This window comes from Cannabis sativa, chromosome 1, assembly GCF_029168945.1.
Source record: "Cannabis sativa cultivar Pink pepper isolate KNU-18-1 chromosome 1, ASM2916894v1, whole genome shotgun sequence".
Taxonomy (NCBI): domain Eukaryota; kingdom Viridiplantae; phylum Streptophyta; class Magnoliopsida; order Rosales; family Cannabaceae; genus Cannabis; species Cannabis sativa.
Window position 1 is genome coordinate 4,399,760 of NC_083601.1, and position 12,085 is coordinate 4,411,844.

Sequence of the window (12,085 nt, forward strand, 5' to 3'; positions counted from 1 at the left end):
CACTTCAAGAGGGAATGTCCCCCCGCCGTAGGCACCGAGAGCTCCAACCGATGCCCACTCCAGCCGGGGTATTCGCGATCACGCAGCCGATGCAGATGCCTGCACCATCGGTTACAGTCGATTCTTATTAACAACTCGTTTTATTCGATCGTTTGATTCTCGGGGCTACACGTTCTTATGTGGCGGCCGTAGTCTTTAGTAAGTTGGGTAGACCCTTTGATAGATATGAGTCGGGGTTTGGAACCCCGTTACACAGCGGAGAATTGGTTATCTCCAATAGGTGGATTAGGTCTATGCCGATCAGGATAGATGGTAGAGAGTTAAGCGCTGATCTGATAGAGATGAGCTTAGTCGAATTCGATATTATTTTAGGAATGGATTTCCTATCTAAATATTCGGCGAGCATTGATTGTAAGAGGAAGATGGTGGTCTTCCAACCGGAAAGTGAAGAACCGTTCGTATTTGTGGGTTCGGTTCAGGGATCTCGGATCCCGGTGATCTCGGCTATGTCGGCCGAGAGAATTATTGCACGGTGGGTGCTTAGGGTTTCGGCCGTGGTGGTGGACACCACTCGGCCGTACACCATCTCGCCGAGAGGACATCGAGTGGTTCGGGAATTTTTGGACGTTTTTCCCGAAGAACTTCCAGGGTTACCACCTCATCGGGAGATCGACTTCGTGATTGACTTGGCACCAGGGGTGGATCCGGTTTCTAAAGCCCCGTATAGGATGGCTCCAGCTGAACTTAAGGAGTTAAAGATTCAGCTCCAAGGGTTGCTTGACATAGGGTTCATTCGGCCCAGTGTGTCACCCTGGGGAGCCCCGGTTTTGTTCGTGAAGAAGAAGGATGGATCTATGAGGATGTGCATCGACTACAGAGAGTTGAACAAGCTGACGGTGAAGAACAAATATCCATTACCTAGGATCGATGACTTGTTCGATCAGCTTCAGGGGAAGACGGTCTTTTCTAAGATTGACCTCCGTTCGGGTTATCATCAGTTGAGGATCCGAGAGGAGGACATTCCAAAGACGGCTTTCCGCACTAGGTATGGACACTACGAGTTCCTGGTTATGTCATTCGGATTAACCAATGCTCCTGCAGCATTCATGGACCTGATGAATAGAGTATTCAAGGATTTCCTCGATATCTGTGTAATTGTGTTTATCGACGACATCCTCGTGTACTCTCGCCGAAGAGGAGCATGAGTTACACCTCCAGATGGTACTGCAACGACTTCGAGAACATAGACTCTACGCCAAGTTCAAGAAATGTGAGTTCTGGTTGTCTCAGGTTTCCTTCCTAGGGCACATTGTGAGTAAAGATGGGATCAAGGTGGATCCCGGGAAAATTGAATCCGTCAGGGATTGGCCGAGACCGAAGACAGTGACAGAGATCAGAAGCTTCTTGGGGTTAGCTGGGTACTACCGTAGGTTCGTGGAGGGGTTCTCCAAAATTTCAATGCCCCTAACCGAGCTTACAAAGAAGAATCAGCGATTTATCTGGTCAGATAAATGCGAAGCTAGTTTTCGTGAGCCGAAACGAGAGGTTGATTACCGCCCCGTACTAGCTTTGCCTTCGGACAAGGAGAAGTTCGTGGTCTATTGTGACGCATCCAAACAGGGTTTGGGGTGCGTATTGATGCAGGCCGATCGGGTTATCGCTTACGCCTCCCGTCAGTTAAAGGATTATGAACAGCGATACCCGACTCATGATTTAGAATTGGCCGCAGTGGTATTTGCACTGAAGATTTGGCGGCATTACTTGTATGGTGAGAAGTGCGAGATCTACACCGACCATAAGAGTCTCAAGTATTTCTTTACTCAGAAAGATTTGAACATGAGACAGAGGCGTTGGTTGGAATTAGTGAAGGACTACGATTGTGAGATCCTTTACCATCCCGGGAAAGCCAATGTAGTGGCCGATGCCCTGAGTAGAAAGGGGCCCGGGCAGGTAGCTAGCATGGTTCAGATCTCACCTCAGCTAGCAGAGGATATGGTCAGGTCCAAGCATTGAGTTTGTGGTAGGTCACCGCACAACTTAACGCCGCAATCCGATCCGTTAGAAAGAATAAAAGTTGCTCGGACGACGCATCCGAGTTAGTGAAGATCCGAGATGAGGTATTGGCCGGTCAAGCCAAGGACTTTTCGTCGGATAGTGGGATGCTTTTGTATAAAGCCGTGGTTTGTGTCCCGAACAAAGGTGGACTTGAGGAACGAGATCTTTGAGGAGGCTCATTCTACTCCATATTCTCTACATCCCGGCACCACCAAGATGTACCAAGACTTGAAACCGTACTTCTGGTGGAACGGTATGAAGAAGAATTTGGTAGAATTCGTATCGAGATGCCTCACATGTCAGCAGATCAAGGCTGAACATCAGAAACCAGCAGGGTTGTTGCAGCCTCTAACCCTACCAGAATGGAAATGGGAGGATATTACTATGGATTTTGTGGTCGGGTTACCTAGGACCACGGGTATGTATGATTCCATCTGGGTAGTGGTGGACCGATTTACGAAATCTGCTCATTTTCTGCCGGTCAGAACAACATTTTCAAAGGGATCACGGCGTAACCGTACGTCGTGAAATAGTGAGACTTCACGGGGTACCGAAGTCTATTGTTTCGGACAGGGATCCGAAATTCACCTCCAAATTTTGGCAAAGTTTGCAACGGGCAATGGGTACAAAGCTAAAATTCAGTACAGCATTCCATCCTCAGACAGATGGTCAGTCCGAAAGGACAATTCAGATATTGGAGGACATGCTGAGAGCCTGTGTTATGGACTTTGAGGGTTCATGGAGTAAATACCTACCGTTAGTAGAGTTCTCATATAACAACAGTTATCAGAGTACGATAGGGATGGCACCCTATGAACTGTTGTACGGTAGGAAATGTAGATCCCCTATCCACTGGGACGAGACAGGGGAGAGGAAATACCTTGGTCCAGAGTCAGTCCAGCGGACCAATGAGGCAATAGAGAAGATTAAAGCTAGAATGCTTGCCTCCCAGAGTGCATGTAAGAGTTACGCGGTCCGAAACGTCGAGATGTTGAGTTCCGAGTAGGGGACCATGTGTTTTTGCGAGTATCTCCGATGAAGGGGATTAAACGTTTCGGGAAAAGAGGCAAGTTATGCCCTAGATTTACAGGACCTTTCGAGATTCTCGAGAAGATAGGTCAAGTGGCATATCGGTTAGCATTGCCTCCAGCTTTATCAGCAGTGCACAACGTATTTCATGTCTCAATGTTGAGAAAATACGTTTCAGACCCCTCTCATATAATCGCATGAGAGCCTTCGGCTTCGATCGGATATGTCCTATGAGGAACAACGGTGCGGATCCTGGATAGAAAGGATAAAGTCCTTCGGAATAAGACCATAGCGTTGGTCAAGGTTCTCTGGAGAAACAGTAAGGTGGAAGAAGCCACCTGGGAGCTAGAATCAGACATGCGAGCTCAATATCCAGAGTTATTCAGGTTAGATTTCGGGGACGAAATCCTTTTAAGGGGGGGATAGTTGTAAAGCCCGCTTAGTTAATTTGGAAAATTAGCAGTTATTTATGTTAATCAGGAAATTATTTATAGCCATTTAAATAATTTATTATGGAATTCAGATATGCATGAGTATGTTATCAGCAGTTTTATATTTCGTATTTCCGGTGTCCGGTATTTTGGAACGCGGCGTTTGGCTCAGTAGAAATCACAACTTAGTATGTTAGTATTTTGGGGACGGGTTTTAGACATTGGGAATGTCGGGAATGGCCGGGAATTTAGAATGTCCCAAAAATACCCCTTTAGTGATTTTTATGTGATTTTAGAAAGGAGGGGCAAAATGGTCTTTTTGCCCCAATGACTTTTTGTCTTTTGTGACTTGTAAATGGAATTATATGTTGATTTTATTTATTTGTTTCTTGGCTGAAAGTAAATGAATAATATGTGAATAAATCCTTTCTTTTCTCTCATTTCAAACACTTAGTTAATTTTAAAAGAAAATAGAAAAAAAAACTCTCTCTCTCTCTTTCCTCTCTTTCGGCTGTGGCTTGGAGGTTCAAAAAGCTGGATTTTCTTTGGTGATTCTAGCCCTAACTTGCAACTTGTTTGATCTCTTGTGTGGTATGTATTTCCTAGGCACTTTCTCTTTAAATTCTTGAAGAAAAATGATGAAAATGGATGATAATGCATGTGATTTTTGAGAGTTGTTTCTGCTGTGTTTTGTTGTTGATTTATGTTGTTCAAAGCATGATTTTTGATGTTAAATGAGTTGTGTGATGCATGAGTAGTTAGATTGTTCAAGCTTTTAAATTATATGTGAAAATTGATGATTTTTGTGAGAAAATACTATGCTTAGTTTCTGTGTAATTACTGGATGTTGTGGTTTGTTTTCTGGGGTAATTCTATGCTAGTTTAAGGTGAATTAAGCTAGTGGATTGCTTAGTTAGTTGGTTTTGCTCAAGCTTGAGTTTGAAACTCAAAGCTTGAGCTTTAATGGTGAATTTTGCATGTGGGATTTCTGGGTAGGTTTGATGCTCTAGAATTGTTATTTGGGACCTATTGAGGAGGTCTGGAAAGTTTGGGATCAATTGGGTTCGAATTGGTCAAGATATGTGAATTTTTGCTTGCTGCCTGCGAGGAACCGGAATTCCGGTTGAGCATCCGGAATTCCGGATGGGGTCCCTGAATTTTCCCGAACCGAATTCGGTTGGGCAACCGACTTCGGATGTGGGATTTTTCAGAACCCGAGTTTTCCTCGTTTTTGGGTTTTTAGGGGTATTGCCATGCTTTTTATCGATAGGAAACTTTTAGTTTCGAGTTTTAGTCCGGAAGTGATTTAGCGTGTCACTTATAGCGTTGTGATTTTTATGGTTTAGGAGCCGTGTCCGCCGTTCGGCCTTCGGCCTCGGGTTGACCGCACACCCGAAATCGGAATCCGAGTAAGATTAGTATAACAAGATGCATATGTAGTTTACATGTTTAGCGTGCATGTAGGAAGCCTGTTAGTTTACATTCGATATGTATTTAGGCTTCGAACCACCCAACCCTGTCACGTCGGTACGAGCCGGAGTATGACCAAGAATGCGGAGTATGACCGGCTCGACCGATCAGTGACACCGGTTGGTGGTTCGGTCTTATTGACCTATCCCGTCGGTACAGGCTGGAGTATGACCAGCAGCCGGAGTATGACCGGTTCGACCGATCAGGAGGATACTTGTCAATAGTGCCGTCCCCTGAACGTTCAAAACTCAGTACCATGTTGGACATGGCAGTAGTGCTCAGTACCATGTTGGACATGGCAGTAGCGGGACTCAGTATCGTGTTGGACACGGCAGTCAGTTTTATGTATGATATTATTATGCTTTTCTTACTGAGTCTGTCGACTCACAGTTTACGTTGCATGTGTAGGTAAAGGCAAGGCAGTTGCTGATGGACCGTGAGCGAGCTTATGGGATTGTACATGTCGGGGCGGTTAGGCCTGGAGCGTACGATCCTCGGGACAGCAAGGCTGAGATTTTTGTAACGGTCGTTAGATGACCTTATTTTGATGTAAAAGTTAAACAGTAGAAGCGTTTGTAAATATTTTTATAAATCGGGATCCCGAGACTTTTTGCAAAATGGTTTATAAGTTTAATGAAAAAGCCAAATTTTAATTAATCACGTTTTTCCATAAACCTCGTTGATTAGCAACGAGCTGCACAGTACGTTTAAAAATCACGTAATACCCCTAAGTTAGTTAGGGTGTTACAGTAACGGTAACTTAGTGCCTTTTTAATGTAGATCATCTATTAGAGGGTCATTGATCACATTAGGGTTATAACAATGGATAACTAATGACGTGTCTATATCATGGAACATATAGAGCGTTCTATATGACTGAGAGTGCAATTCCAAGTTCTAAGTGTGGATTCAATAAGGAATTAATAAGTTAGGGAGTTTACTTGGTAAATTCAGTTCGACTTATTGGAAGCTCGGTTATATAGACCCATGGTCCCCATACTAGTTGAGACCATACTGCTTGTAAGACTCAGTTAATTGATTTTAATTAATCAATTATAATTCTAAAAGTTAGACTATGTCTACTTTATGAATTTTCACTAAGCAAGGGTGAAATTGTAAAGAAAAGAGATTCTAGGTTTATTTATTGATTAAGAGACTTTATATGTCTAAATTAATAAATATATTAAATGGCAATATTATTTAATAATTATTTTTCAGTTATTAAATAATTAGAATTGGCATTTAAAATGGTTAAATTGAAAAATCAACATTTTTTAGAAAATGGGAATGGAAAATAACAAAATGGAAAAGTTGCAAAGTGAGGCCCAATTCCCTTTGTATGGCCGGCCACATGCACAAGAAATACCATTTATAGTTTCCATTATTTTAATGCCATACAATTCTAACCTAAACCTAGAGGGTATTCTATAAATAGAAAGTGTTGGCTTCAGGAAACACAGAACTTTGAACATTGGTTTCTTTCAGAAAAGCCACACGCCCCTCTCTCTCTCTTCTTCTCTCTAAATTTCGAAACACTTGAGTGAATGAGTAGTGCCCACACACATCAAGTGGTACCTCAATCATAGTATGTAAGACTGTGGAAAATCTGCATCAAAGAAGGAGAAAAGAAGATCCAGATTCAGATGTTGATTATGCTCTGCTACAGAAAGGAATCAAGGGCTAGAGATCTAAATGGAAGGAGTCATAATATTCCGCTGCACCCACTGTAAGGTTTTCTAAACTTTATATGTGTTTATTTTCATTGTTTTAGAATTCATATAAGGATGTTAATCAAACATACTTGGTAGTAAATCTAGATCCTGGTAAAATAATTCCAACACAATACTAATCCCAATGACCGCTATCGACAATATCTAGATCAAACCTAGATACTTCTTTATCAGGAGTATTGCTAAGAAGAAAACATTGGATGAAATACAACACAGACAGTTTCAAACCAAGAGACTCGTACAAACCCCACCTACTACCCAAAAAAGCATCATCAATAGCTTTATGATCAATGGTTTTTACACCACGGAAACAAACCTCAATCAACTGGTTTGATTCCTGGGAAAACAATAATTTGTTGCAATCACCAAAACAATCAATGTCAGTGATCAAATAAAACTCCTCGACACTAAACCGTATACAACGGCCAGCAACCTTAGCCCAAAATTCTTTAAGATTGGGCTGGTACACTTCACTCAACAGTAGGCTATGTACAACTTGGGGGTGGAAAACATAAATATAAATACAACGGCCAGAGGGACTAAATTTGTAATCCCAGACCTGCAAGTTAACAAACATGGCAAAAATAAATATAAATTGCAAATAAACAAGTATACAAACTATAATAAAACTATAAAAAGAAAAACTAAAAACAAAGTGACAAACAAAAACAATTCTACGAATATAAACTACAAAAATCTAAAATCGAATTGTTACCTAAAAATGAACAGCAAACAACTATACCTAATAATATTCCCAAAACACAACATACATAAACGGATTAAACTATTAAAAAACAACTAAAACCCACTGAGAAGAGACACTAAAACGAAACTGAAGTTTCAAAATATCTAAAAAACTGGAAAACACAAACAGAACAAAAAACACAACAAAATGAAACAAAAGAAAGAATAAACAAACTAAAATGTCAAACCCACAAAAGAACAAATAAAATTGATCAACAAAAATTAAAGCCCTAAAAATCCAAAGAAAACCAAGCGAAATTTTAAAATAAAAAACCTAAAATATCACAAACCAGATAACACCAAATCGATAAAATGGAAAGACAAGAATATGTACAAAAAAGGGGGAAACGAAAAAAGAAACTGAAAACAAATCTCGGTTCGAATAGCACTACCAACATTCTCGTTTTTCCCAGACACATCTTCAACCATTTTTTCTTGCACACCGACCTTTGTTTTCTTCTTAGGAGGAGCTCTCCCACGCTTCGTTAATAGAGGAGCAAAATCAGAGTCTTCCTCCTCAATAATATGACGTTTTCCCTTAGCTTTATTAGCTAATGATTTCAAACCCATTTTGGAGCTTTTTTTCTAACAGTGGAAGGAGATGAAGAAGAACGGGCCACAACCATTTTTTTAAGGATTGAGAAACAAAAAGAAAGAGGAAAAACGGTTATGGGATTGGGTTAGTGGGAGTTGAAAAATTTTTGAAGAACAAAAATGAGAGGGAAAATGGGTGTGGGATGGGTTAAGCACGATCAGCAATGGAGGTTACAAGATATTTTTTAAAAAAAAAAAAACTGAAAAGAAATGAAAAATCAAAGGAAAAAAAAAAAGAAAAACAGAGAGGGAAGTGATTGATGGTTGATTGAAGAGGGATGGGGGAGATGCACGTGTCATATGCATGGGGGAGTGTGCATGTGGTATATATGTAATAAAATAAAGAGAAAGGGTAAAAAATTGATGTAACCGTGTATAAGTAATTATGTAATAAAAATTTCATTTTATATTTTTGGTGTAAAAATTTCTTTTTATTAAAGATGCTCGTAGAAAATATCTCTTTGAATGATTTATTTGTTTGGAAGAACTATTGCATGCACATTAATCGGAATCCCACATTGCTTGTAGAAAACCAATGATCTTATAAAGTTATTATAAATATAGTGAACTTTAGTAATATGTTTTTACACCGAAATTTGGAGGGTCCATCATCACATTAGTAAGGGTTTTTTGTAAGAGCACTTTATTAAGGTTAGAATTTTAATATTTTGGCATATAATGTTTATTTATTTGGTAAATTTTGTAATTATTGTCATATTTTCTATAGATATAAATGAGATTTATCAGCAGTATTTATTATAATCAATTAAATATTCAACACAATATTATTTTTCAAAGTATAATAGTATAATTAATTGTAAAAATCATTATGGAAAGTGTATTCATGATCAATTTATTTTAGATATATATATCTATATAAAATTTCAAATTTATGTACAATGAGATGTATTGTATTAAATAATAACAACATTATGTTTGAATAGACCTTTGTATTGTATAAATTATTACAATTATACATTTATTTTTTAAGATTGTAATTATAAATTTTTTTTTTGAATAAAATAATCATAAATTTTAATATAACATAAATCGTATTATTTTATACATAAAAAATAGTTAGTATTAGCTCGTATTATAATATTTAGAAATAATTTGAGAACGGAGTTAGGGTTAGGATCAAGGTCTGATGTCCTGGGTCTGGGGTTGGGAGTCGGGTCTGAGGTTAGGAGTCGGGTTTGGGGACTAGGTCCAAGTTTGGGACCGAGGTCGGAGTTCTGGTAGGTTCAGGTCTAGGTCTTGGTCAAAGGTTTGGGGTTGAGGTTCGGGATTTAGGGTTAGGGTCTGGGGTTCGGGGCTAGGGTTTGGGTTTAGATTTGGTGTTAGGGTCTGAAGTCAGGGTTTGGGCCCAGAGCCAGGATTTGCGTCTGGGGCTAGGGGCAGGATTATGGTAAAGTTAGTATAATTTTACATAACTTATTAATACAAGTCAATACCAAATATAGTATTGTATTAAATAATACTATACAATACTACACAATACGAACACGATATACCAAACAAACCTTCTGTCTCCAAATTTTGATGAAAATGAAACTACAAAATTAAAGTAATATAAAAATATTGATTTTTTAAAATAAATTATTAATTTCTTAAATAGCTAAGAATTAGAAAAAAAAAAGAATAGAGATGAAAATAAAATATCAAGTAGCTAGTCCAAACTAATTGACTAAATAATTCATATAGAAGATAATTTTTTAACAAAAATTAAAATGTTCTTAATAAATCATTTTGTCTAGTAAAAAATAATTAATTTTTTGTTTTTATGATTAAAAATATTTACAAAGTTTAAAGTAGATCCGATCTAATCCGTACTATTTTACTCATATTGTATTTGATTCGCAGTAAGTGTGGATTTTACATTTTGAATCCAATCCGTATAGTAACTCAAATTCAATCCAATTCAATTCGCAAAAGTGCAGATTTGATCGATTATTTTGAATTGGTTACTTTTTAATATTAAATTATTTAATAATTATTAAAAAAATATTTTTTTCGCATAACTAACAATAAAATAAAATAAATTATTGTTGTTTTATGTCTCTAACAATTAATTAAAATAATAAAATAAAAAATAACAAATTCACAAGAAGAAAAAAAAAATATCTATAAAAATATTTAATTTTGTTTTAGATTATATTTTCCTTATAAATAAGAATATTAGAATATACATTTGATCTACTATGTTTCGAAATATATTTACACCATATGTAGTAGATTTTTAAATTACAATTTTTAAATAGAAATATTAATTGTATATATAATTTTTAAAAAAATATATAAATATGTGTAGATTGAATTGGATCGGTTACTTTTACATGTCAATTAACATTCAATTCGCACAAGTGCGGATTTTAGATTTTGCAATCCAATCTGATTCTCACGGTGGGGATATCTGCACTTTGCAAATTACATTGGATTGAATCGTGCGTATTGAATTGAATTGTTTATTTTATAAACACCACTAATTCAAAGTGGTAGATACATTTGTATTAGGTAGAAATCAAACAACCACACTCAAATACAAACTAATAAAAATATAAAACTAATTTTAAAAACATATTATATTTTAACCAGTGAAATTGTTTGCTAACTCATTAAAAACTAATCAACATATAAAAATAATTAAAAAAAATGTTTATTTTAGTATGTATGTTTAATTTTTATTTTGTTTATATATTTTTAGATGTGAGAATATTGTGTATGTCAACCGAAGGCCACAAGTAAGCTTTTTTTATCCAAATCCACCAACTGAAAGCAAGAAATTTACCAGTTCAGAATTGTAGAATCTGATTGGAAAATAGAGCATGCAAAATAGTACAAACAGGGCAAATTAGCTACTGAATTATATAGCTCATGCAATTTACTTTTATTGTAGGTTGTGAAGAAGAAGACTTGAACACCATTTAATGGGCTTGGTATACATATACTGTATTTTGTTGATTTTTGTAAATTTATTTTTCCACATTTTTAGATTTTAAAATTTATGGCTAATTAATTGGTACACCCTTCCTTCACAGGTAAAATGGGAAGGAAATGTCTCGAAAATGATACGAAATGCCACGGTAGAACAAATATGGCCTTTACTTGCAGACTTCTTCAATTTCAACAAATGGTTTCCTACCTTAGCCACTTGCCAAGGAATCCACGGTACCAACGGTGAGGTTGGCTGCATCAGATACTGCTCAGGGTTCTCAATACCGTCCAATAACGTTGATGATCAAATTAGCAGTACTCCAATTAGCTGGTCCAAAGAGAGGTTGATTGCCATTGATCATGATCAGCATAGTTTAAGCTATGAAATTTTGGAAAGCAACATTGGATTTCAGTCCTATGTTTCGACATTCAGGATCTATGCAGGAGGAAGTGAATGTCGTGATTGTGTGATTGAGTGGTCCTTTACCGTTGATCCTGTGGAAGGGCTGGCATTAGATGATTTGGTCAGAAAATATGATGTGGGGTTACAACGAATGGCACAGAGAATGGAAGCCTCCTTTGAAAATTTCCAGCCACCTCAGTAATTCACTCTTAATATATTTATGTTTTATCTATCAATGACTTGCCATTAATGGGATGCGTGTGGTTTTATGTTTATGTATTTTTCTTGAAATATGATTTATATTGCTCTGGTTTTCATTTCATTTATCATATCATTATAATTATATATAATATACCTGGTTAGGGAAATATCAATAAGCCAACGAGAGAACCATGGTCCTAAAAATATAGAAAAGGCTCAATAAACGAATACAAATAAAGCCCATAAAAGACTAAGAAGATCAAGATTAGGAGTCGAGATACGGGAATAAAATTAAGAGGGTAACTTCATTGGACAAGTCAAAGTTATATTTTATTCAGATCGATCAAAGATAATTCCCATCTCACATCGTTTTGAGGAAGACTCATATATCGGTCGGTCGGGATGACTCTCATGTCTCAGTCGGTTGGTCGGAATGATTCTCATATCTCAGTCTGTCGGTCGAGATAACCCATATCTCAGTTGATCGGTCGAGA

General features: G+C 37.3%; 1 protein-coding gene across 1 annotated transcript; it reads left to right on the forward strand.

Moving 5' to 3' along the window:
• Positions 1 to 8,630: 8,630 nt before the first annotated feature.
• Positions 8,631 to 11,712, forward strand: LOC115705884 (lachrymatory-factor synthase-like). Its single transcript, XM_030633333.2, has 3 exons — positions 8,631 to 8,704; positions 10,950 to 10,989; positions 11,092 to 11,712. Exons 2-3 carry the CDS (start codon positions 10,981 to 10,983, stop codon positions 11,590 to 11,592), a joined length of 510 nt encoding a protein of 169 aa, XP_030489193.2. The 5' UTR covers positions 8,631 to 8,704; positions 10,950 to 10,980; the 3' UTR covers positions 11,593 to 11,712.
• The last annotated feature ends 373 nt before the right edge of the window (positions 11,713 to 12,085 follow it).